Source organism: Peromyscus eremicus, chromosome 4, assembly GCF_949786415.1.
Source record: "Peromyscus eremicus chromosome 4, PerEre_H2_v1, whole genome shotgun sequence".
Classification (NCBI taxonomy): domain Eukaryota; kingdom Metazoa; phylum Chordata; class Mammalia; order Rodentia; family Cricetidae; genus Peromyscus; species Peromyscus eremicus.
The window spans coordinates 100,331,234-100,357,593 of record NC_081419.1 but is presented as its reverse complement, the minus strand read 5'-3'; the positions used below and the strand labels follow the sequence as shown (position 1 = coordinate 100,357,593).

The 26,360-nt window shown below is 44.2% G+C and overlaps 1 protein-coding gene across 1 annotated transcript in view; it reads right to left on the bottom strand.

Moving 5' to 3' along the window:
* Slc27a2 (solute carrier family 27 member 2) overlaps positions 1 to 26,360 on the bottom strand; it is a 39,768-nt gene that overhangs the window by 5,952 nt on the left and 7,456 nt on the right. Inside the window, exons 2-8 of the mRNA XM_059259562.1 lie at positions 21,366 to 21,575; positions 17,947 to 18,105; positions 15,702 to 15,826; positions 7,620 to 7,814; positions 4,620 to 4,710; positions 3,520 to 3,718; positions 1,674 to 1,771 (exon numbers count right to left, since the gene is read on the bottom strand). Of these exons, the coding sequence (XP_059115545.1) occupies positions 1,674 to 1,771; positions 3,520 to 3,718; positions 4,620 to 4,710; positions 7,620 to 7,814; positions 15,702 to 15,826; positions 17,947 to 18,105; positions 21,366 to 21,575 (1,077 nt within the window). The remainder of the gene's footprint in view (positions 1 to 1,673; positions 1,772 to 3,519; positions 3,719 to 4,619; positions 4,711 to 7,619; positions 7,815 to 15,701; positions 15,827 to 17,946; positions 18,106 to 21,365; positions 21,576 to 26,360) is intronic.

Sequence of the window (26,360 nt, the reverse complement as noted above, 5' to 3'; positions counted from 1 at the left end):
ATATATATATATATATATATATATATATATATATATATATAAATCAAGTATGTATATACATGGAATGGAAGTAGAAATCTGGGTGGTGGATGGATGAGAAAAGGGAGAATAGGATATAGGGAGAATATTTTTTTCAAGGATTTATTTATCTATCTATCTATCTATCTATCTATTTATTTATTTATTATGTATACAGTATTCTGTGTGTGTATGCCTGCAGGCCAGAAGAGGGAACCAGATCTCATTACAGATGGTTCTGAGCCACCATGTGGTTGTTGGGAATTGAACTCAGAACCTCTGGAAGAACAGCCAGTGCTCTTAACCTCTGAGGCATCTCTCCAGCCCTGGAGAATATGTTTTACATATAATATATAATTGAATGGAAATAAGAAAAAAACTTTCACAAAAAATAAATAAGATGATGTAGTAAGGCAAACGACTTAAAGTAGATTCAGGAACTCCCTGCCCTGCCAGAGTAAGCAATAAAGATCGCTGAGAGTCACTCCCAGATAAGCCAACTACGAAGACTCTCAGACCAGACCATCTGCCTGGAAGAAGCAGAAACCAGCTGGCTTGCCTGCAAGAGGTTTAGACCAACTGAGGCACCTGGAAAGGACCCTCTCCAGCCTGCTGAGCCGCCTGCAGGCTGTGCAGTGTGCTCCAGGTTCCGGCTTGGTGTGCTGCCACTCATGCTGGGGTGGCCTTGGTGATGCAATTGTCTTTGAGTCATTTCTGCTCCTGTAAGTAACCCCTCTCTCCCAATAAAACTCATTGGTTCACCAAGTTGGACTTTGGTGGCGTCTGTTATGGGCTCCCTATCGGGGGTGAATAGATGTTCATGTTGCATCTCCCCAGGAAAACTTCTGTCACACAACATATGACACTGTCAGCATGCAGGAAAGGGGACCTTTTGATTTCTCCTTTGAATAAATGGTGAGAATCCCAAACACTCAGTTTTGGGAACAATAAGAGCCTGACACCTTATATTTGGGCATTGACTTGGAGAATTTAATCCTCTCTAATATCTACAATTAAAATGACTGATACTTATGGCAACTCTAGTATACGTTTGATAAATATATTTGGTATTTATGAAACTACATAAATTAGTTCTGACAATTTCAACTGCAAGGCCAGTGTTATCCCTAATTTGAGGGACTTGGGAAATAGCCCGCAGGTGCCGGAGCCAGGCTCCTTCCCACCCCGCCGGCAGAGGCAGATCTGCAGACACCTCAGTGACTCCACTCTTGATGATTCTGAGATTCAGGGTCTGGTCTGCTCTTAGGAGCTTGCTCTACAAAAAGAGGCTGAACAAAATTTGCCCTTTCCCAGCTTTCTTTCTAAAAACTATAATTGTTCCTACTTGCAACAGACCACTTTGCAGCCCCCAAGCTCTCAAGGTACACCAAAACAGAGACTTGGGAAGTGGGAGACCTCCCCCATCTAAGAACTAAATTAAGCAGCAGCTAAAACACGAGGCAGGCCAACATCAGTTGCACTGCATTGCTTTGACAGCGGTGCATGGAGCAGAGAGACATGCTCTAACCCCTGCTGCTTGACAGCAGCTTCACGCTCCAGGCAGGGGGAGAAAGCAAGACCAACTTCGGCTTGCTGTGATGATTCTGTTCAGTGCCTGTGTGGGTTCAGATAGATTCACGGTGTCTTCTACATACCTGGCACCGGTACTCCATAAACATTCACTTCCTGAACGAAGTCAACGAGTCCTACTATGTCCGCGACTTCTGTGGTAGCTACGTTCTCTCCTTTCCACCTGGGAGAAAAGCAAGGGTTAGCTGAGGTCACGCTTGCTCTCCGGCCAGTGTTTCTTTTAGACCTTGGCGAGGTGGCTGGTATTCCCATACTGGTCCCCTAAAACTCCCAGCTCACTTACAGTGACAGGTTGGAGGCGAAAGGGTCTAGACCTAGATAATAGAATGTGGAATTTCAATCTTGTCACACAAAGCATAATAGATATCACTGTGTTCGAATGTGAAATCCAGACTAGGCTAAGAAAGTTACTGGATGTCAGAAATAAATCTCCACTTCTTTTAGCTTTGTTTCGGTCTCTCACTTTTCCCCTTTAAGATCTTATTTAATTCAGTCAGCAGTTAGCAATCTAGTTAGCAGAATTTCATAGTTGTATTTCAAGTTCTCACATAACACAGCTTTTAGTTAAAAAGAAAAAAAACATACTTTTATTACATAAAGATTGTAATGTTAAGGCCCAGCCAGGTGCTTTTTAATTTAATTAAGAATTAGAGGTTTCATAAAAATACACTTTAGGTCTCTCAAAAGTATCTTTGTGTGTGTGTGTGTGTGTGTGTGTGTGTGTGTGTGTGTGTGTGTGCCTTCATGCATGCATGTGTGTGTATGTTTTATGTAAGTGTGCAAATGTGCATGTGTGCGTGTGTGGAGGCCAGAGGACACCCTTGACTGCTTGTCCTCAGGCACTGTCCACTCTTTTAAGGCAAGATCTCTTATTAGCACGGAGCTCAACAAGTTGGCTAGCATGGCTGACGGGCCAGCAGACTCAGGGATCTGCCTGTTTCTGCCTCCCCAGGGTTCGATTACAAACACATAGCATCAAGCCCAGCTTTTTAAATGTGGGTTTTGGGGACTGAACTCCGGTCGTGGTGCTTGCCAGGCAAATACTGTATTAGCCATCTCCCCAGCTTTCCGGAGTAACTTCTTAATGAGGGTGGCATAAAACTCCAACTCTCAAGAGATGAGTGAAAGAATGATTAACTTATGGCATTTTCCAAACAAAATCTGTTGCTTTTGTAAGTCAATAAAAAAAAAGATGGTTATACCTGTGGCCAGGGCTGTGATGAGTCTGGTTCTCATCTAACTTTGATCTTTCTACTGTAGTCAGCTGAAGTTGATGCTTTCTTGAGTCACTCACTCAAGGGCAGTGACCTGCATCAGACACTGTATTCCGTGCTGTATGGGGCATTCCTGTCTCAGGGAATCCACACAGGAAGGAAGCCTCTGCCCTGAGCTGGAGGACTGAGCTATTGCTGGAGATTCACGCCACCATTTACCAAACTGACTTCCAAACTTCCTTACGCTAGCCTGGGGATCTTGTGGGAGACCATTTGGCTGGAGACGGAGGACAGAAGAAAGGGAGGGGAAAAGGCGCTGAACTTCGCACCTTTTCAACCAGGTCAGCTTCACGTTAATGTTTTCATCTGAAAGCCAAAAGCTGTCTGATTAGAAAAATGAGAAAATCCCCAGCTATCCTAAGAGCATCTGCGAAATGTGCAGGACATGCAAGAGAGCAGCTGGGTGGACTTGGGGCTCCGGAAACATGGAAGGGATGTCCTGCCTTTACGTTTATTTGTACTGTAGAGAGACACTGTATAGTTCACTCCTTATTCTCTGGGAATGTAGGAGACAAAATGGCACACAAGAGGCAGGAAGAACTGAAGCTTCGTGGGAGAGAGGCGTCTGATTTCAACTCAGGAATAGGCCAAAGTGTGCATGTATTTCTTTTGAACTCAACAATTCAGAGAAACCCACCGGAACGTATCTCCAACTCTGTCATGAAAATAGATGAAATCGTCATGATCAATCATTAGGAGGTCTCCACTGTTGAAATAGAGGTCTCCTTTCTTAAAGACATCTCTGAGTTTTTTCTTCTCTGTCTGAGACTTTCCTCCAGCATAGCCGTTAAATGGTGTAAGTTGTGTGATTTTGCAAACCAAGAGTCCGACCTCACCTAAGACAGAAGAGAGTAAATTACTATTTATTTTTGTGAAGAGATAAGCACGTTTTATCATCATCCTAAAACTGTTGGCAGACAGCCCACAGACAAGAAGCTGGCCATAGGAAGTGTCATTTCTTATATCCATATCCATATCCATATCCATATCCATATCCATATCCATATCCATATCCACCATGCTGTGGTTTAAATGTGACATGTCCCCCAGAGGCTCAAGTGTCTGAACTCTCCAAGTGGTAATGATCATTTGGAAGGCTATGGACCCTATATGAAGCAGAGCCTCACTGTAGGGTTCCATTTCCTGTCTGTGCTCTGCTTTCTCACTGCATATGCAATGTGGCTACCTTATAGTCCTGCCATTCTGCCTTCAACAGCTTGATGGACTGTGTCTTTTCAACTGTGAGCCAGGACAAGCCCTTTCTCCCCTAAGATAATTCCTGTCAGGTGTTTGATCACAGCAGCAAGAAAAGGAACATGTGTGTATGCATGTATGCCACGGACACATATACCAAACCTTATTCTGCATGGTCACTTAGTTGTAATTATCTTATTGCTAATCTTTTACTCAATAATGATTCCTATACATAACTAGACAAATGCATAGTGGGTAAAAGCATAAACATAAGGTTCACCTAAAGCTTTGCAGCCATAGCAGTCTGGACCTTTCCAAAAAGTACCTTACAAGCAAGGTGCTCAACTAGCCTAAAAGTATAATTATATGTTACAGTAAGCCAGTGCCTTCAATTTATATATATTTTTTAGAGTATGTCAACAAAAATCTTTCCCCCACTACATTTAATAAAATTTGCCAGCTAGTAATACTATGTTAGTTCTTAAATGTTGCTTAGTCAAGATAATTTTGTGCACAGTTAATTGCACAAAAAGTCCACAGTACCTTTGGGGACTTTGATGCAATATCCATTTGCGTCACGGACGGGTTCATCCTTCTCCACATCATATTTAATCAGCTCATACCTTACAACTTTCTGCCAAAATTAAAAAAAATAGCATTTGAGTACATCAACTGAGCTTTGTAGATTTTTCTATGCTTACTTTATTACAAAAAGTGCAGAAAGGACCATAGCACATGTATTTTCAGTGTACAGCACGGATGGAATTTTGCATCTGTAATTACCACCCAGATCCACATATAAAACATTTTCATTATACTGAAGAAGTTGCTCTCTGTTTTCTGTGTAGTCAATCACCATTCTGACTTTTATCACTACCTATTAATTTTAAACCTGGTAAGTAAGTGTGGGCACGCATGTCTTACTTTAGGTTACTATGTCTGTGAACATCAGCCCACGTTGCTGCTCTTCTCAGGGGTATCGCTGTGGGTGATGCCAGAGACAGAGCCCAGACCTTGCACAAGCTTTACAAATGCCCCACCTCTGAGCTTCAACTCCAGACCTACTGGACATTCAATTTTCTCTTGTATAAATATACTACACTTTATTCTGTCAATGGATATTTTTAATGGGTTCTTGAATTATTTCTAATTTTGGTCTATTATAAATAAAACTGTTAGGATCTTTCTCATGAATATCTTTTTTTTTTGGTTTTTCAAGATAGGGTTTCTCTGTGTAACTTTGGCGCTTTCCTGGAACTCACTCTGGAGCCCAGGCTGGCCTCAAACTCACAGAGATACACCTGCCTCTGCCTCCCGAGTGCTGGGATTAAAGGCGTGCGCCACCACTGCCTGGCTGTCATGCCCATCTTTTGGTGGACAGATTACAAATGGATTTAAAATCATATCTGATAATGTATTAATATGTTACCATAAGATGGCTAGTATCCTCATCACCAGGGACACATTATTCATTATATTTTAGAATCAAAGCAAAGATTATTTCAGGCATGACTATAAAGTTATTAGAAGGCTATCATAGCTAGGGGTGGTGGTACACACCTATAATCCCAGCTACATGGTGTGTGTGTGCGCGTGTGTGCGTGTGTGTGCACGTGTGCGTGTGTGTGTGCACGTGTGCGTGCGTGTGTGTGTGTGTGTGTGTGTGTGTGTGTGTGTGTGTGTGTGTGTGTGTTGAAGCAGGAGGATCACAAGTTGGAGCTAGTATGGGAAACCTAGTAAGAGTTTATCCTAAAATACAGGTTTTTAAAAGGTCTGGGTCGTGGCTTGGCGGTAAATGCTTGTTTAGCATGTGCAAGGCCTTGGGTTCAATCCCTGTACTACAAAACTGAAACCACATTTAGAGCACCAACAGCCCAACTCCACGTTAACACAGTTTGACAGTTAAGAATGTATACCATCACAATACTAAGCATATTATTTTCCCCACTCAAGGAAATCAGCAAATACAACAGTGTCCAGATATAACTGCCGGCCATGTTTACTGTGCCAGCTCAAATTCAGCTCCATTAAACCCAAGTGGTGCTGGGCGGTGGTGGCACATGCCTTTAATCTCAGTACTCTGGAGGCAGAGGCTGGTTGGTCTCTGAGTTCAAGGCCAGACTGGGCTAAAAAGAAACCCTGTCTCAAAAAAGCAAAACAAAACAAAACAACTCAAAATTCCCGAGTGGCATTTTTGGACAACCAATGTACACCGATTTAATTTATAAGAATGTCAAAAATCTTGTGGTTGTAATTAATGCTTCTTTCCACATTAACTGCTGGGACACCTTAATACTTTTAACAATTCTTTTTCTTTTTAAAGGTGTTTGTTTAGTATAGAAAAACTGACAATAAAAATCTGACAACCAACGGGTGAGCAAGTAAAGAGCTAGTAGTGTATCTGCACATACATAAGTGGAAGTTTGTAGGAAACAAATTTCCAATGAAGTCCTCTCTCTGAGGTCAACAGGAGCAACACTGCCAGCTTGCTAGTGTTTAGCCTTGGTCTCCACGGCTGGGCTAGTTCACGCTGGCCTGACACTAACATCCCAGCCTACAGAAGTGTAGCTTGGTAGGACTGTTTACGGTGGTGGAAATACCTGCTCTGCTCAGGATAGTGTCACTGACATGCGCCCCCTGAGCGCCTGCAAGGCAGCTGTTACTGTGAATGACGACTGAATTCACACTTTTGCTTTACTGACATTTAAATATTTACACATAGCTAGAGTGACCTGTACATGACTGTACAGGTCACTGGAGGGTCAGTATCCGTGGGTTATCCTTAGAATGACTGACTGACCATCAAGAAAACAGACCTGCAGGGTCCCCAGGCAACAAAACGCTGGAGAGAGGGAAGAGAAATAAGACACATCTTTCTGGTGGACCCACGAGGAGAACACACATGTCAATCAGAACATCCCACTTCTCTTGAAGGTCCGGGCTGCTGGTCTTAACCCTGCACAGCTTTTAAAAGCACCAAGGGCCTTATCTCAGAACAAATGAATCCAAAGCCAGGAGGTTGGGAACCTATATACATAAAGAACTCCCCCATGTGATTTTTTTTTTTTTTTTTTTTTGGTTTTTCGAGACAGGGTTTCTCTGTGTAGCTTTGCGCCTTTTCCTGGAACTCACTTGGTAGCCCAGGCTGGCCTCGAACTCACAGAGATCCACCTGGCTCTGCCTCCCGAGTGCTGGGATTAAAGGCGTGCGCCACCACCGCCTGGCTCCCATGTGATTTTTATGCACACCTCAATGAAAGGGAAACACTGCATTTCATGGAAATGTGACACTGCATTTACGGAAAGGTGACCCACAAGGTTTTTCCCCCATGTACAAGTATGAATGAAGGGAGGGTGATTTCATATAGGTTTCAAATGTTGAAAGTAATGAGTTGCTATGATTATGAGATGATCTCAAAAATGTCATCATCATAGAGAATGGGCAAGTTTCTCTTGGTAGTTCTGATGCTACTTTGTGGTACAGCTTTAAAGGTCTGTATTCTGAAAGTCACCTACGCTGCGCTAATTTTTCAGTGTACTTAACTCTTTGGAGGTAGTTGGCTCTTCCAACAGCACCGATTTTTCTTGGGTAATTCACAAATCCGATATTGCCTTCAGTGGAGGCGTAGAACTCATACACATGGATGTCCCCAAATCTCTTGATAAACTCTTTCCACACGTCTCCCCGTAAGCCATTTCCCAATGCTATTTTCACTTTATGGTCACGGTCATTTGGTTTCTGTGGTAATGGGAGAGGAAGTAGACGGAACATTAACATTTTGAGAGCTTGGACTTCTGCACTCACTGCAGATTCTATGCATTTAATTTATGCTGGTAGTTGCCCTGATTTTATTTCATTTTTGTGTCATTACAAATTCATCTTAGTCTATCACTCACAGACATACACCCCTCTCTCTGCAACACAAGCTCCATAGTCCGACAGGTGGAATGCTGATTTAATAATTAAAAAAAGGATATTTTCCCACTTTGATTTGAAGCAAGATGAAACAACCAGATGAACCAGGTAATGCCAACATCTAATTCGTATCCAGTGTAAAATGTCAATCGTTTTCTTATGGGGCTGGTGAGTGCCAGTGAATTTCCAGAAGGAACGTGCTCATGGGAAACTGTCAGAAATGAACACATCCTGGTACCAGGAGGATTCTGGGTGTTTCGGTTGGTAAAGCAATAGCTTTTATGTGGCAATGAGGAAAACTGGGAACTCAACTGAGATGGGGCAGGGTGGGGGGTATTTCCCGTAACCCATTGAAGATCAACAATGTTAGAAACTAGAGAGGAGTCTGGACCACATTTACCAGGTTACAAGACCTGCTGCCATTAAACCAATGGAATGGACTGTCTGGAAAGGAAGAGAAGCGTAAGAGAAGGAGTAAGCCAACTTCTAGCTGCTCAGGCGGCCCAAGAGGAAGAAGTTTTGTCATAAATGAAAGTCAGAAAGGAAAAGTTGCTCTGTGTAAGGACTCACTCTGCTGTCCCAGCTGGCCTTCAACCTGCAGCAATCCAACTTCCTCAGCATCTTTCATTACCTCCTAGGCTGAGAAGGGACTTTGGAATATAGCCTGGGGATGGGGGTGGGGAGGGGGAGGGAGGGAGAAAGAGGGAGGGAGGGAGGCAGGAGACTACTGGTCTCCCCTAAGGGGGAAGGACTGCAGCAATTAGAAGCAGACTAAAATAATCTTCGAATCGGTTCCATGGAGAAGGAGCTAGAACCTCAGGAAGCTGCAAGTTTGGATTTGATTTTTAAGTAGCTTGATTGGTCAAAGACTTAGGTGGTGAAGCCCACTGTGGTTTTCTAGCTAGAGAGGTAGATGGAGATTGTCACTGAAGGAAATGGTCCCTTGAGTGGACTTTCTGAGGACAATGTATGGAGAGTGGCCAGAGTCCTTAAGTCAAAGTTGGTTGAGGGGGTTTGAACCTGTGTAAGTCCTGGGTGTTCTGCCTGCTTAGGAATATACTCTCTTCATCAGCTCCACAGGCCCACAGGTCACTGTGTTCTCTTTCACAATTACTTAGGACCTGTCAGGAGGTAGAGAGTGTGTTCGTTTGCCAGAGCCAGTTCTGGCTTATATTGGCTGCTGTCCTGGAATGCCAATTACTAATCACTCTCTAGTGTTGCCATTAATTATAGGGTTCCCCTGCCCATACAGTGTTATTCTCTTCAGAAAGGACTGGCAGATTTACAGAGTTCCCTTTCTGCTCCCTTTCATGGGAACTCTGAGACTAAACCATTCCATATTTGGAAAATACGTATTTTCACTTAAGAAACACCTGATCGTGGCACTCACCAGTTCCCAGGCCTGTTAGACTCTGCAGAGAGGCCTTCCCATGTGTAAATTCAGGACCTCACACATTACATGTGCTGCCCACACTCTGTTCTCCACCCACACACTTTGTTCACTTCCTTGTCTAATAGCCCATCTCTTTTTCGTTAGATGCTCCCTCCTTGGAGACCAAACATCTCTCTGAATCCTCCACAGGGCTTGGGCCTGTGTTTTGCATACAGTATAATCTCTGTGGTTAAACAAGTAACCTGCACCCGGGAATGCTCAGCAGCTCCTGGCTGGGGCATCTGTACAAAGGCAGAGGGGTGAAGGGTGCAGGTGCCTGGGTGTGTGGGCAGCTGGCCAGCCACACAGGTGCAGCAGGACACCTGTGGGTGGCAGGTAGCTGGATTTACAATCATAATACCATGGGCTCAGTTTTCACAGTACAGCCCAGGGATCTCGTTACACTAGGAGAAGGGACTGGAGTTTGAAGGCTAGAAATATTTCTGGTCACATATGAGGCCCGGGAACTTCTGAGAAGCCCAATTTTTACATTGTCTTGCTTGTTAGCAGCTGAGAGTGATGTGTGACTCACGCTTTTCCTCGCCCTGGGGACATGGTACTTCTTTACCCACCTAAGCAACTTTCCTAAGGAATTGACTTGTGGGACATTTCTCTATTTTGGCTTCCACATTAGAGCTGAGCATAGACAGGCAAATACACCTGGGGCCTAGGTTCCCACTGGGATTTAGTGACTAAAAAGGTTAAAGGTCAGGGTGTCCTGGGAGGAATGCAGAGACCCAGAGAATTAAAGTAAGCAGACGCTCTTCACTGAGGGCTTGTCTGTGTGTCAGCATTGGGCCTGTGCTGTCTTACTTCAGTTTCTAAAGCCCACTAGACAAGACAGATCGTGAGGTATTTGTCTCAGGTTTCAACTGAGGAAACAGAGCCTTGGAAAGCTTAGAGTGCAGAGCCCAGGGTGACACAGACAGCAAAAGGGTTGCTCTGAGAATCAAACACACATCTATTTGGCTTCAGACAGCACTTTTCAGAGGCAGGAGGTTCAGAAGTTCGAGGTCATCCTCAGGCTGCTTACAGAGTTTGAGGCCAGAAGCCAGCCTGGGATACATGAGGCCCTGTCTTAAAAAAAAAAAAAAAAAAAAAAAAAGGAAGGAAGGAAGAAAGAAAGCAAAGAATAAAGTGAGAGGAGAAAGAGAGAGAAGAGTATACAGTATAAAAGTCAATTTGTCCCGAAAGGGCTTTTGAATGAAGCATACTGTTCTCATTCCGTTTCTCTGTCCCAACCCTTTGCCCTTAGCTCCGAGACCGACACACCTAACTCTTAGTGTTTTTTCTTATCCCCACCTTTCTAACTTTAATGTTTACATTTCTAACTCTTGATTCATCAAATTTTACTCCCAAGTAGTTTAGATTACAAGCCTGTGAAACAAGGCCCAGTTTGAAAATATTCTTATTGTAAAACAGATCGATAATACAGCTGGGTATAGAATTCTAGATGGACAATAACTTTTGCTTAGGATTCTGAGGGCGTCACACTGCTGTCTTCTTGCTTGCAGGGTGCTGTCAGAATTCAACTGTTCTTAGAGAATGAACCTCTCTCCACTTAAATTTTATCACATTACCTGCTTCTTAGGTTTTACCTTTCTTGGCTCTACTACATTAGTCCCCTCCATCTTTTAAATGCTGTTCTATGTAGTTCAAGGTTGTAATATCTCTTAGCTCTAAAAAAAATATTTAATTTATTTGATATGTGTGAGTGTTTTGCCTGCATGTATGTCTGTATACCATGTGTATATCTGGTGGTGGAGGAGGCCAGAAGATGTCAGAACCCCTAGAATGAGAGTTATGGGTGGTTGTGATCCACCATGTGGATACTGGGAATCAAACTCTGGTCCAAATGGTCTTAACTGCTGAACTCTGTCCAGCCCTCTCTTAGTTTTTTTAGATAATGCAGCTGCATGATTTCCCCATTGGCTCCCTTGTTTTTGTGTGACTTCCAAAAGGTGAAAGGTCTTCATTATCTTCAAAAATTCCTCAGTCCCTGTTCTTCACACCTACTGTGTTGTTGTACACAAGGAGGCTCTAACCTGCCTGCTTTGTGCAAGAGGCCTTTCTCCTTCCAATGAACCCTCTTTACCGCAGCTCAAACCCTAACTGAAAACGCCATCTCCCACCTCACGCTTCCATGTGAGAATCTTTAGTCACATCTGTCATGTTCACATTTAAGACACTCCTTTCTTGGCATAGCAGCGGGAGAACTTCCGTGCTCCCATCACCGCTCATTGCCTCTGGCAAACCTTCCTGATTCTCCTCTCTTCCTTCTTTCTCCTGCTTTGCCCTGTTTACTCTGCTTCCTGTGCTGGCACACACCACTCTGGCCTGTTTCTGCCAGAATTCAGGTGATTCAGAAATGAAGAGGCCTGAGAGGTCATCACATGCTCAGAGCAAGGGAAGACATCTCTAGGGAGGTAAGCAAGACACTCCAGCTCCACCAGGGCTCCACTTGTCTTACCTCCCTTTCCAAATATCTTGACTTTTACTTGTGCCTCCTGGAACTCTTCTGGATCCACCTCTCCCTGTTCTCTCTTTCTTTTCTTGGTCACACCCCCAGCGGATACACAAAATCTCACTGAGAACCCCTTGCCATCACTTAGTTCCTAACTATTGGACCGAAACACTCAGCTTTACCAACATCTTGCATTAATGTATACTTTTTCCTAAAGGAGGGGGCTGGAGGGATAGGCTCTGCCTCAAGGAGTCATGGCTGTTCTTGCAGAGGACCTAGGTTTTGTTCCCAGCATCTGTATGATGGCTCACGACCATCTGTAACTCCAGCTCTAGGGGATCCAACTTCCCCTTCTGACCTCTGCTGGCATCAGGCACACATGTGACACAGACATACATGCAGGCAAAACACCCATACACATTAAATAAATAAACCTAAAAAGAGAAATTAAAAAACATTTTTTTCTTTAAAAGACACCGCTTTTAGGCAACTACATGAACAACACAGGAGTGGACCGACTTCACACTGAACACGTGAAGCAGAGTGATCTTTCCTTATAAATGAATGCTCTGCAGGGTAAGATCCAGCTATTACAAGGGAAAATGGGCAGAATGGCTACAGAAGATTCAACTACACAACCTTAAAACCACTTCAGTCAATAGCTTTGCTATCCTGTGCCTCATTAAAACCCAGACGAGAGAGACTGAATAATGTGGTAAGAGAAGAAGGTCTCAACTCTTCCGTGGACAAGGTTAGACACCATGTCATTGATTCACTCAAAGACTGTGTAAGGATCAGAACACAGTGATAATGACAGCAATGGCCGTCATCTGCTACACACTTACTAGACACAGAGGCTTAGCTATGTGCTTTGTGTCCACAAGCTCATTTTGTATTCAGACTCTACTTAAGGAAAAATAGCATCATGCCAGTGTTGGCTGCTGGGAAGCTGACATTTTGAAAGGCTGACTATACTGCTCAAATGGCGGAGTCAGGGAACAGCCTGCAGACTCCGGGGGCCTTGCTGCTCAAATGGCGGAGTCAGGGAACAGCCTGCAGACTCCAGGGTCCTTGCTCTGATGGGGTATTTTCCTGGGAGTCAAATCTGAGCCAGTGACCTGAAGAGCTGTTCCTGGGCTCTCACTCTTCCATGTCCTCTGCTCTACCAGAAAAGCCACCGAACATGGTTAAGTTCACAGCCATAGCAGTCTCCACTCTCCAGTGCTGGCCCTAGGGTCTCCGGACGAGCCGTGCTGAGGGGAGCCACTTGGTTTGCCAGATTAGGTCTGTTGGTGGCGTCAGCCTCTCTGAGGACAGCCTATTCTTCTCAACGGCTCTGAGGGTGAGGCAGTCCTGGTTACACTGATCCTGAGTTCTTGTTTGAGGAGTTCTTTCAAGTCTATCTTGTAATTATTTTTTTTTGTATGTGTGGTGTTTTCCCATGTAAGCACAGGTGCCAAGACCCTTTAAAAACTTCTCCCTAAGTGTATAGAATCTGGGTCATGTATAATAAAAAAAATAAAAATAAAAATAAAATTTCTTCACTGAAGGCTTTTTGAAGTAACTTGGTTCATTCCTTAGACTTCTTACAAGGAGTCTGCAGACAGGGAGCACTCAGGGGAAACCCACAGCATTCAGGCCCAGTCCCAGACAAGAGTCTGTACACAGATTACACCTCACAGCACACAGTGTTTTGAAAGTGTAAAATCCATCACTGCTTCCCAGCATTTGTGGTAACATTAAGAAAAAAGAAGAAAGATCCAAGAGTGTGTAAGTTTATCTCTGAAGAGCATAAACATGACACACAAACGTGTTTATTTTCCCTAGTTCAAAGGAGACCTTTTAAAATAAATAGAACACAGCCCCCTAGGAGACTTCTAATTGATAAGGTGAATGCCTTTACAGCAGAGAAGAATTGCCAAGTAGAAAGACTCTGGACCTATTTCTGGGTTATGATAGATGGATATGTAGAAAATGCTGTTAGGGAAAAGGTCCTGATTTATCCCATAGATAATTATGACCTTTATGCATCTGCTGAACTTTCAAGAAATTACAAGTATGCTAAGCCTGAACATTTTGGAAAATAAAAAATTACTTCCCTCAAGTAAACATTTTTTTTTTTTCCAGAACAAGAACTTAGGGGTTCAGTCAGCAAATTGTGTTGGCGCCTGGGATGCTGGTTCCTAATCTCCATGCCGCCCAGGACCAGTGAATAAGGCCTTTGCGTGGAGTTCCACTAGTGGGGAAGGCAGACAGACAGACAGCAACCTGACGGGTGCAAGGTGGGGTAAGTGCCATGAGATGTCAAGACAGGGCGGAGCATCAGGAAGGCAAGCTGGATTATCGGTAGGAGGGACTTCCTGTGAGCTGGCATCTGAGCAGAGGTTGAGTGCTGTGAGGAGAGGAAGCCTGACTGGGGAGGGGGAGGGGGAAGGGGAGGGAGGAAGGGGGAGGGGGAAGGGGAGGGAGGAAGGGGGAGGGGGAAGGGGAGGGAGGAAGGGGGAGGGGGAAGGGGAGGGAGGAAGGGAACGGGGAAGGGGAGGGAGGAAAGGGGAGGGTCTTTTTCTTCTTTCTTTGCCACACAGCACCGCATAGGTAACTTGAATGTAACAGATGCTTACCAACAGTGACTAACCAACTCAGTGGTCCTCTGAGCTGGGTTTTTTGTTGATTGAATAGCTTAAAGGGATTAAAATCTGGTGGATGTTCCATACTGTTAAGTCAAGTGGTTCTCAACAAGGATCAAACTTGCCTGCTTGGGGACATTTGGCAGTATCTACAGACATCGTAATTATCATAAACTAGCAGAAGGGGAGGGCCACTACTGATACCTTGAGAATGAAGGCCAGAGAAGCCACTAAACGTCCTGTATGGCATAGAATAGGTCCACACAGCCAAAGCTTAGCAGGCTCCAAACAACACCTGTGGTTCTGTTGAGAAACCTTGGTCAGGTCCCAAGGACCTACCAGGGACCGCACAGGGGGAGTTCTTGTGAACAACCTTGTCAAAGTATCTGGATAGCTCCAAGCAGGGTGGACCTAAGACCCTTGGAGTTACTGTGAAACAGATTTGATTTGCTTGTTTCAAAGCTAGGGGTAGATTTATTCATTAAACAGCATCAAGTAAACGTTTTCTGAACAACTTTGGTGAAAGGGAGGGTAAGGGAGGTCAAGGAGACAAAACTATTAAAAAGTTATAGAGCCCAGGAAGACAAGAGGCAAGACACACACGTGCAACATGAGAGGCAGAAACAGGAGATCTATCCATCCATAGATGGATGACTTCTGCTGGAGTGATTCAAATAGGTTAACATACGACCTATTATTTTCATATTCTTTTTTTTTTTTTTTTTTTTTGGTTTTTCGAGACAGGGTTTCTCTGTGTAGCTTTGCGCTTCTCCTGGAACTCATTTGGTAGCCCAGGCTGGCCTCTAACTCACAGAGATCCGCCTGGCTCTGCCTCCCGAGTGCTGGGATTAAAGGCGTGCGCCACCACCGCCCGGCCATGACCTATTATTTAAGGTGGGGTTGACAGCGGCTTGTCACAAGCAGGAAGAAAAGAGGAGGACCTGGGAAGGGGAAAGTGTGAAAACACGTAACAGGATAGAGAATAAAAACTGCAATAAGATTAACAGTCACTGTTCCCCATCAAGGTCTTTCTAGATGGTAAGGGTGCTCTCAGCATGTTATTATAACAGACAACTCATCTGAACTCAGAACTGAGGAAGATGAGTCAGCAGAAGCCTGGCACAATCCCAGGAAACTTTGAACATCGTATTGATCGTGAAAAGACACGAAAACACAGGGAGTGTTACCGCGGGTGTGTTGCACAGGTACCGAAGCAGTTCACCGATGTACTGGATGGCAGTGGCATTGTATTTCCTGCAGTCGTCCCAGAACTGGCTGGCTGAAAATTTGCTCCGCAGAGCAAGAGTAGCCCCTATTAAAAAGCACAGAAAACATCAGGGAAGGAGCGCAGAAAAATCTCTCCAATTAGAAAACTTAAAAATGAATGAAACCGAACATGTGTGGAGTGCCTCTTATACTGAGTGCAAAGCATAATGGAGACCTGTTTTCACCCATGTGGGCCTCTGATCTGGGGAGAGGATACATGGGAAATCATCCTAATACAATCCAGGTGCCCAAATGAGGCTTATGAGATGGAGGAGAGGAAGAGGGATCCTAGGAGGAGAGGGAGAAGAGAGAGAGAGAGAGAGAGAGAGAGAGAGAGAGAGAGAGAGAGAGAGACAGAGAGACAGAGAGACAGAGAGACAGAGAGACAGAGAGAGAGACAGAGAGTGAGCTGCCGCCAGAGTTCATGACCATATTACCTTGTGTGGCAAGGCATGTGACTATGTGACTAAGCTAAGGGTCTGGAGGTGGGAAGATTTTCCCAGACTATCTCTTTACCCAATTGTAAGGGTATCTAAAGAGGAGGAAAAGTAAAGGGGGAGGGAGTTGGAAGGTAAGACTTGAAGATGAAAGAAGGGACCATGAGCCAAGGCATTCAGACAGCCTCTAAAAGTGGAGAAGGCCGGGCGGTGGTGGCGCACGCCTTTAATCCCAGCACTCGGGAGGCAGAGCCAGGCGGATCTCTGTGAGTTCGAGGCCAGCCTGGGCTACCAAGTGAGTTCCAGGAAAGGCGCAAAGCTACACAGAGAAACCCTGTCTCGAAAAACCAAAAAAAAAAAAAAAAAAAAAAAAGTGGAGAAGACCAGGACACAGATCTTCAGCATGCGGAGAGAGTGCAACCCAGCCAGAGACAGCTGGTTTTCGGGCTTCTGACTTCCAGAACAACGAGAAAACAAATCTGCGTTGCTGGAAGCCATTGAGCTTCTGGTGATTTGTTATAGCAGCAACAGGAAGCCCATACCCACTTTTCATGTTACTTGCCTATTTTCACTCCTAAACACACTGATGACTAGTGTTGAGAAGAGACTTTAAAAAATGTTTTTCTCCTTTTGCCTGTGTCTGTGGTGCTGAAGGTACTTGTTTGTCTATTCAGGAGCCCCCCAACCACTCTGCCCTTGAAGATCCAGTAGTATGCCCGTGCCCAGCCATGCTTTGAAGGGCGGGGCTGACACCAGGCAGTAGATGAGTCAGTAGATGAAGGAAAGAAATAGATGCTTGGACCATGAGTTTTAGTTCAAGGTGCTATAAAAAGTGACCAAAGCCGGGCTAGCTTACACTAGAAGTAATAATTTCTCCCAGTTTTGGAGGCCGTGAGGTTCAAAAGCAAGGCATCAGCAAATCCAGTGTTTGGCAAGGGTACTCTTTTTGGTCTGGGAATGGCCATCACCTCTTCATGTCCTCTTAAGGGGGAGGGCAGAGCCAGTGAGGAGACTCTCTATTCTACCTGCTTATCAGGGCACCAATCCAATGTTCAAAAGCTCCACATACACCACCTAACGCTTCCAAAGGCCTTGCCTTTAACACTATCCCACCAGGGCTCAGAATTGCAAACATCCAGCCTATTATATAAACACGAATATATATGTATACACATATGTGCTATATATTTTATCTCAAATAAATGTGTCTATTTTTAAGGCTTATTTAAAATGCCACATGGGAGAAGAGGGGGATATGGGACCGAACCTTTATGGGTAAAAACATCATTCTCCTGAAGGGACACACAATGCTGACTCCTATTTGGACGGTGATGTTTGAGAGGGACAGAGGAGCTGATGGCAGGCCAGCTACTCTGACTAAGACCAGGAAGCTGTGGAAGTAAGGACGAATGAAGAGTAAGGACAACGGTGAAAGAAGCTTGTCAATACTGCCGGAGAGCGACACGCACGTTTCTGTAGGTGGAGAATTATTTACAGACGCTAAGAAAAGAAATTTCTCCCTAGATATAGATATAGAACAGTTAAGGCATGGGAAAATAGAAATGATTGCAGATGCTTGCTCACGAACCACAGAGGAGCCTTGTAATCAATGCTGGAGTAAAGACTGTCTCTAGTAGACAAAAAAGTAGCCAGATGTGCTTTTCCTCATGAGCAGATGTGACTGGCTGTGTGTCAACTCCTGATGCCTGGTGAGAGAAACAGAGCTTACCAGTCACGATGCACCCGTGGAGGCCAATCATGAGCGCCGCACTGTGGTACAGGGGCATGGTGGTATAGACTATATCGTGGGCCTTAATCCCACTCGCCAGCACAAGGCCAGTTCCATACCACAGACGATGGTGATTGATGGTTGCAGCTTTTGGGAGACCTTTGCAAAGACATAAGAGAAGGCATCAGTGAGCCAGGCTGGCCTTTTATAGTGTGGGAGGGAGATCTGGTGTATAAAGTTCCCTCTCGTCACACTGGAAGAATTGCTTGAAGGTGGGGTGGGGGGGTGAGCAGTCAGACCATGGGTGTGTATGTTTTTTAATTCCTCAAAAACACCAGAGAGTAAATATTTTAGGTTTTGTGGGGTCATATGGTCATTGCTGTGCTGACTCATATCTGCTAGTGTGTTGGGAGCAGCTGTACACATACAGACAGGCTTAACGGTGGCCCTTTTCTGAGAACACGGGGAGGCTGTATTTGGTTCTCAAGGCATAGTTTGCTCAGTCCCAAGTCAGGCAGATGATGTACTAGTCCTTTGAAGAGAATGGATTCCTGTCTTGGGCTCACTATTTTGTAAGGCATTTTCAACAATTTCAGTTTAAGAGATAAATCGAACTATATTGTCCAACCTACAGATGAGGAAGTTAAGTTTCAGAGACACAATAGTGTAGACCACTAATCCCTTCCTTTGTAATGATATATATTTGCCAATTTCATTCAAAATACGAACATAGTGCAGTTTTTTTTTCTTGGAAGATCTCCACACTTGTAGATTTCCCTCACATATCCAACCATTTATTTCTTCTCCCAGTTGCCTCATATCTGTTATATGAGAAAGTTATGATTTGTTTATATAATTTTGCTATTTCGAGTGATGCCACCGTGAGTTACCTTGTTCACATGGCAATTCACACTATAAATGATGCTACAGGCCAAACCCATGTCTTTGTAATCTGAGTATACAAAGAGTACACTGCCAGTTAAGAGGGGGATCCCCACTCACTCCCTGGCCTGTAAAACATGAGACTATTTCCTCACAGCCTTGCCAAGGAACTCTCAAACACTGGGCTTTTTGCCAATCTGAGAAGTGTCAACGGTTTCTAGTGGAGTGTTAGTGTGTTAAACTAAGTGCCCTTGTATTTTCTTAATAATAATTTGCACAATTAAGAAAGACTTTCTTTTCAAAGTATCCTTTCATTGCTTCCCTGGAAGACTGACTTAGTGGTGAGGAGGAGTCACTGCTCAGGGGCAGAGCTGGAGCTTAAGACCCAAGGAGACAACTCTGCTCGGTGGCAAGGCAGGCAGGTCCCTGAGGACTCAGCACTTAGCCAGGCATTGCCCAGGGAACGGTCTGTTTTGTGGGCAGTAAGCCGCCTGTCACTGAAAACACACCCAAATCCATCTCCTTTGTCAGCGCCCTGGCTACTGAACTCCTGATAACGCCCCACTCTATAGGAACTTTGAGAAACAGAAGAAACCACCGCAGCTTCCTCGATGAGATTTTTAATTCCTTCCCCCCCCCTTTCTAAATTTTCCTCATTTTATTTTCTTCTTTTTTTCCCTCTTGAATGTTGTTTTATTGGGGGTGTGTGGTTCAGGGGCAGATGGCAGATGCAAAGGGTCAGGGAATGAATGGGATCAAGATACATGATGTGAAAACCACATAGAATAAATAAAAAAATAAAAAAAAGAAATAGAAGAAACCATCAACAAATCAATTGTATTTACCACAGAAAAGAATCATTTAAATAGTAAAAGTTCAGAGTTGCATTTAAAAAAAGATTCACCTTCTTGACTTTGAGTACTTTCCCTAATTTCAGATTTTTATACTAATCAATCAAGAAGAATATTTTGTAACAATTACATAATTTTGTGATACTGAGTTCCCTGGAGGAATAGGGAGAACCTTTGGTCTCTAAGTGCTTAAATGGACTCATTTAATTACTTTACACAAGAGTAATATGCAGGTATTTCATCCCTAGGTAAAACAATAAAACAGACATCAGTCTTACTGTTTCCTCATTAAATATCAATGCTGAATTGTGGAATTAATTTTCAGAGTGTTAGAAAACACCCCTAAACACGAGTTTTCCATTTCCCTGCCAAAACATGTATTGCGAAGAAGCTCCATACTTTTCAGTGTTAGGACTGGATTTCCCCATCCTTAGCCAAAAGCTCACTTCATCCCAACTATAATCAAGGTTTGTAATCTCATCTATGCATTCTATTACTCTTCGGAAATGAAGGTAGAAGTCCTTATTCTTATTCTCATTTATTTAAAGGAAATATTCAGTAAAAATGACATTGTGAAGGGTTACCTGCATTCATGTTAAATTGGGGCCTAGCAACTGCAATCTATCAGATAACTACTGAGGGCCTGTTGGAGCAAAGGAAAGAGATTCTGTGGGCTGGTGTTGAGATAACATGTTCCACAGAACCTTCAACCTTAACCTTTGATTAATTACAAGGAGAATGTGTGCATGACTCATAATTTAATTTCCTCACAATAGTAACAATGCTCATTACTATCAACATGTGGGGCTGGCTTCCTGCCTTCTTTTCTCACATATCCCGGAGGCTTCAGCTTACTACACTTTGGAAACACTTTCCCTGTCTTTTGGTAGGCAGATGCTGAATGTTTATTACATTATTAGGCAGGGGGTGTTACCATCTTAACTGTATGAGCCTGGAGTTAGCCCACAAGGTGAGTCTTGACACTTGACTTCTTGTCCCGGGAAGTCCTTAATGTCTTTACAAGTTTCTGAGTCTATGAAATGGGCAGATGCAAGGGCAGGAGGGAGCTGAGTGAGTAATGTCTTTGAGTCCCTCGGAGAATGCTGGTTACAGTGACACGGGACATTGTGTGTTCCAAGCAGCAGTTCCTGTAATGCTTCTTCAACAGCTCATAACACGCCAATGCACAGAGAAGGCTCCCACACTTGATGACACACAGTGTTTTAGGACCCGTGTGAGGCTCACTCTACATCACTACTAAACGGGAGAAATCAGTCCAAACGTTTAAGTAAATATCACCCCATAGTTGTCCTCTGGTATGTCCCCTTTATATCAATTACATATTACAGATAGACTCTAGATATAAAAGGGTCAAAATACAATAAGCATTAAAAATTTCTAACAGCCCACTCAGGACCAGATTTTATCCATCATCTCAACTTTTGTAGTTATTGATTAACTGTTTATATGTTTTATAGCAACTGAGTAGGTGTGCATAGAGCTGGGGAAAAGCAAATGAGATCATGTGTAATAACATAAGGTCAGTTTTCATGGGGAGAGATCTAAATACCCTGAAGCATTAGTTCTCTGATAAGTTTTGCTAGGGAAATAGAATATTTAAAAGGCCAAGTGGGCTGTTAGCTCTTCCAGGACAGGCCTGTGTCTTGGAGATCCTCTCTTATTTACCTGTGGTACCCGAAGTGTAAATGTATATGGCAGGCGTGGCAAAAGTGACTTCAGACCTCCATGACTCCGGAGTAGCTTCTGCCGATACTCCATCCACTTTGTCCAGTAGTGTGTCCACGCCATTTGTGTTAGACGTTCTGCTTACGTAAAAGACGGACACTCCATCCTTTTTCAGGGTTGGCAGAACCTCCTCAACAGCTTCTTGTAGTTCTTAAGTTAGTGGAAAACAATCCAAGCAAACTACATTAGTTGATCAAGCATGTATTGAGTGTCATAAACTTTATGATACTTTGCATCAACCTAGGTTTTGCTAAAATGTATGGATACAAGTGATATTTAGTTATGATTTTTTTTTTTAAGATAGTCTCGCTATGTAGTCATGGCTGTCCTGGAACTTGCTATATAGACCAGGCTGGCCTCAAATTCACAGAGATCTACCTACTTCTGCCTTCTCAGTGGTGAGATTAAAGGCATGTGCTACCATGCCTCCCTAGTAATGAATTTTAGCATGGAATTTGATGTGTTTGAACACCACACACACACACACACACACACACACACACACACACACACTCACATACACGAAGACAATATTTGATAGAATGAAGGTTGAGTCTGTGGTTTCATAAGTACAACAGATGACTGGTGGAAGACATCACGAAAATGGGCATTGGGAAAAACCAAACAGTAAGTGTGTATCACTAAAATGTCAATACAGTGAAACAGGCATTTCCAGAACATGCTACACATTAAAGGTCGTTATTGTTGTAAAGTCTGTATCAGTCATGCGAGTATACAGGCGCCACAAACAAATCTATTTTTTTCACGGGTCAGGTAAAAAAAAAAAAGGTTCTGACTTGATAAGCAATCCTTATTTCACACCTGCTCTTTTGATTTTCTGCCCTTAATCTATAAAACGAAACCTCTTTTAAGCTTACGCATCTTGAGTTGTAAAAAGGATTTATTTGATATTATTTTAAGCATACGGGTGTTTTGCTTGCATGTATGCATACGTACCACATGCATACCTGCTGTCTGTAGAGGCTGGAAGAGGGTGTTGAATTCCCTGGAACTGGAGTTTATAAGCCATTGTCTACTGACCAGTCTCTTCGATGTCAATCTCTCTCTGCTTCCAGTGGTATCCCCTTCACTACTGCTCACTGTCCAGTGCCCCCCCACCCACAGCTCTTCAGTGGCAGCACACCCCTTATGATGGAGTCAGTTCTCCTCATTGGCAGGTCCAAAGTCCCATCCCTGCCAACCTTTCTGATGCCATCTCTGACTGTCTGCCATCTGCCCCTTTTCTCTACTCACACCGATCCTTGTGAAGCCCCTACTAAATGTGCTCGCATTTAATAACCTTTGCTCAGGCCATTCTGCCTGTGTAGAATGACCTTTCACCCCTAGTCACCCAGGAAATCCCCCATCTTCCTTCAAGACAGCCTAGAGGTAAATCTTTCTGCCACCTCACTTCTCGACAGCTGGCCGCTCTCTTCACTGGCTCCCACACCGGTCTGAGCATACTTATGCCAGGATGTTTAGTACACAGTGTGCCAAGATTCAAGTCTAGTCAACCATGAAATCCTCAAGATTAAGGGATCATAACTTATAGCACAAAGGACTGCATCAGTGTGGAAGACTAGGGGCAAGCTGAAACTGCTTACTTAAAAGGATTGGCAACTTGGAATACTTTGGGTAGATATGCCTTTACTAGAATGGAATGAAATGACTTCTAAATACTAGGGCTCCCTGCAGGTACCTGGTCCATGATCCTTCTCTTTGATGGAAGGGGTAGCTGTTGCCTCTGCCCAATATGATTTATGTAGGTGCCACCTTGAGGTTTCAGGGTCTTGCTTTCCTCACTAGATAGAGACGTCTTCCCTCCGCTAAGTTAAGCTATTGATGTGAAGACTGAACTATAAAATTCTGGGTGTAACATTATCTGTTAGCTATGTAGTTGCTATGACAACCAACTAGGACACATCAACTCAAATAATTCTGCTTGTCACAATCTGAGTTCCTCTGCCCCGGGAAGCTGAAGTTTGTGTAGGAGTTGCTCTTGGGGGCTGGACCTGCGAGGTGACCAGGGGAAGTAGACTGGATAGAGGTAGAAGTTGAACCCACACAGTCACAGCAGTGGCTTCCCCAGCAGGTCCTCATCTGGGGAAGGCCTGGAATGGGCCTTTAGGATTATCTCCACTTAAGGGGGCTGGCCCCTGTCTCTGAGCTTTCCAATCAGCCAGTTGGGACTGGCTCCCTCACTGAATGTACTCAAACTGGGGGGATGTGGCGGTTGACTCTCTTTAGCTAAAGCAAGTCTTGGAAAGGGTCTCAGCCGACAGCTCCTGGCAGCTGGGGAAGGTGCACGCGAGGCCCGAAGGGGGCGGGCGACAGGTGGCACATCTCAACGTCGCCTATACCTGCCATCTTCAAACAGACAAGCTTTACATTTTTCATTTGCTTAAAATGTTTTGTAAGGTATACCGTACATTGATTTCACAACAACCCTATGATGTAGGAACACACCAGTAATGCCATTTCTACTAATGGACACAGACACACAAAATAAAAACAGTTACAACCGGGTACCAGGAATTCCAATTTCTTTGCACTTGCCATTGTGGTTTAAGTTTTGACCAAGAGCCTTTGCCTTGTAGAAGAGGGTATCCTTTTGACTTGCCCTGTGGTGTTAAAGTATGTGGACTTCTGATATGAGTAATAAGGTAATCACTGTGCATCTTGAGGGGGAGCATAACTCAAGCTTTACTGAAAGCTTGGGAAGGCTGTGGAGTTGATCCAGCAGCTCCTCTTCAGTCTAGGTTTATATTGTAGAGGGAAATACACTCACAAAGAAAGCAGTATACACTTGGGTGGTGGGAAATCAGGGATTGGGCAGGAGAGATGAGTGCCTGGTTAAGAGTGCTTGTTGTGTTAGTGTGAAGACTGGGTGTGGATCTTAGCACCTACACAAAGCCAGGTACAGTCCCATTCATTACTAACCTCAGAGCTTCTGGGAAGGGGTTGGGAGTGGAGACAGGAGGATGCCTCTAGCTTGCTGGCTGGCAGCTAATGAGTTCCAAGTTTAAACTGCCTCAAAGGAGCAAGGAAGAGTGACAGAGGTGAGCAGCTAACACCACACACCACATACACACACACCCTCCCTGGGGAGGCAGGGAAGGATGGAGGGACAGAGGGACAGAGGGAAGAAGGGAGGGATGGAGGAGAGAGGGAGGGATGGAGGAGGGAGGGAGGGAGGGAGGGAGAAGGGAGGGAGAGAGAGAGAGAGAGAGAGAAAGAAAGAAAGAATATCAAGTGAATTCAACCTCTTACAAGAAAAGTTTTAAAAACCTCATGGAGGCAGAGGCAGGAGGATCTCTGTGAGTTTGAGGCCAGCCAGGGCTACATAGCAAGACCCCATCTCAAACAAACAAACAAACAACAATAACAAAATTAAGTGTACTCTAGTTCCCTCCAACTCCCATTTCTTTTGAAGAAAGAAAGAAGAGAATTATCTGACTAAACCTGCCCGCTTCTGGAGAGCAGAAAAAAACGAGGGTGAAGAACCCAATCAGCTTTCTTCACTTTTCGTCAGAGTGCTACAACTAAATCTGAATCTTCACAATAGGAAACAGACATCCATTCTAGTAGCCTGACGTGCCCCTAGCTTGGCTGGCTGAAAAGGTTATTGACTAAGTTAGTTAAAACTTCCCAGGAACGCTTAGAAATAAAGCCACTGAAAGGATGCAGGGGCCATGAGGTGCCGAGGAGTGTGAGGCGGCTGGGCAGGCAGCTCAGGATGAGGACATGCCTTTCGGAAAAACAACAGAAATATTTCATAGTGGTGCTAACGTAGACCCTGGAGGCAGTGTGGAAACAGCGCTTCAAGTGCTGGCTGTGAGCCTGATCCTTGCCGCTCTACCAGTAGTTTGGAGCAGTAGCAATCACTGGTTGTCAGCTGTTCAATATGCCGCGTATTAGAACTCTCTTCCAACAGAGACACACTCTCCTTGCCTTCCTACACAAAGCAAATCACCCTAGGTAAAAAAGTGTTTCCTTCCCGTTAAAAATTCTAACAGGAGTAAATAAAACAGAAAACTATACTCCATCTCACATTTGTGCAATTAAATAATTTACTTGAGCTTATTTTCCATCCCCTCAATGAAAGCTAGTGTTCTCTAATCAGTCCCCAAATCAAGGGTACTGCCCATGGTGAAGTCAATCAGGTCATACTAGGCCTTGCGTAATTACTAGCATTTGATAGACATAAGCATGCATCTCCCCTATCTACCAAGCATCTACTTTCTTTTTTTTTTTTTTTCCTGGAGCTGAGGACCGAACCCAGGGCCTTGTGCTTGCTAGGCAAGCACTCTACCACTGAGCTAAATCCCCAACCCCAGCATCTACTTTCTTATTTATCAGTCTTCTGGGAGGGTTTTTCAAACACTGGCTGCTCACATTTCATTATCCAGAAAAATCTCAACCCTTCTCCTTCCGATTTAGTAACATTAATGGCTGACTTAGAGATTGCCGCTTGAACCCCCCTCTCTCCACTTGCTTCTCAGGAACACGAACTGTCATCCTGTGCATGCTAGAAACACACTAGTTTGTTCTGGAATGAAGCTATACAACCCCTCCCCCCAGACTTCAGTTATGAGAGAAGAAATACGTCTGAGAACATCTTCAAGTTAGTTCTCCACTCAGACCCTGAGCTGCTAGGAATCTCGCTCTCTGAAGGTATTACTCACTGAGTGTCTGAATTTAGGTCATTGGACAGGGTCTTCCATAATCCTATGCACAGATGCCAGTGTGGTTCCAGGCCACTCCGAGCTCATCACCCACTCCCTCTTTGCACTGAAACTCAGAGAGAGCACCTGGATTCCTGATGGAGGGGCTGGAGAGATTGTCAGCAGAACATTTGGGAGGGAGGTCTTTGAGGCTGAGCCTGGGGGTGATTGAGTTGAAATAGCTTTTCTCATATTAGGATGTATTTGATTG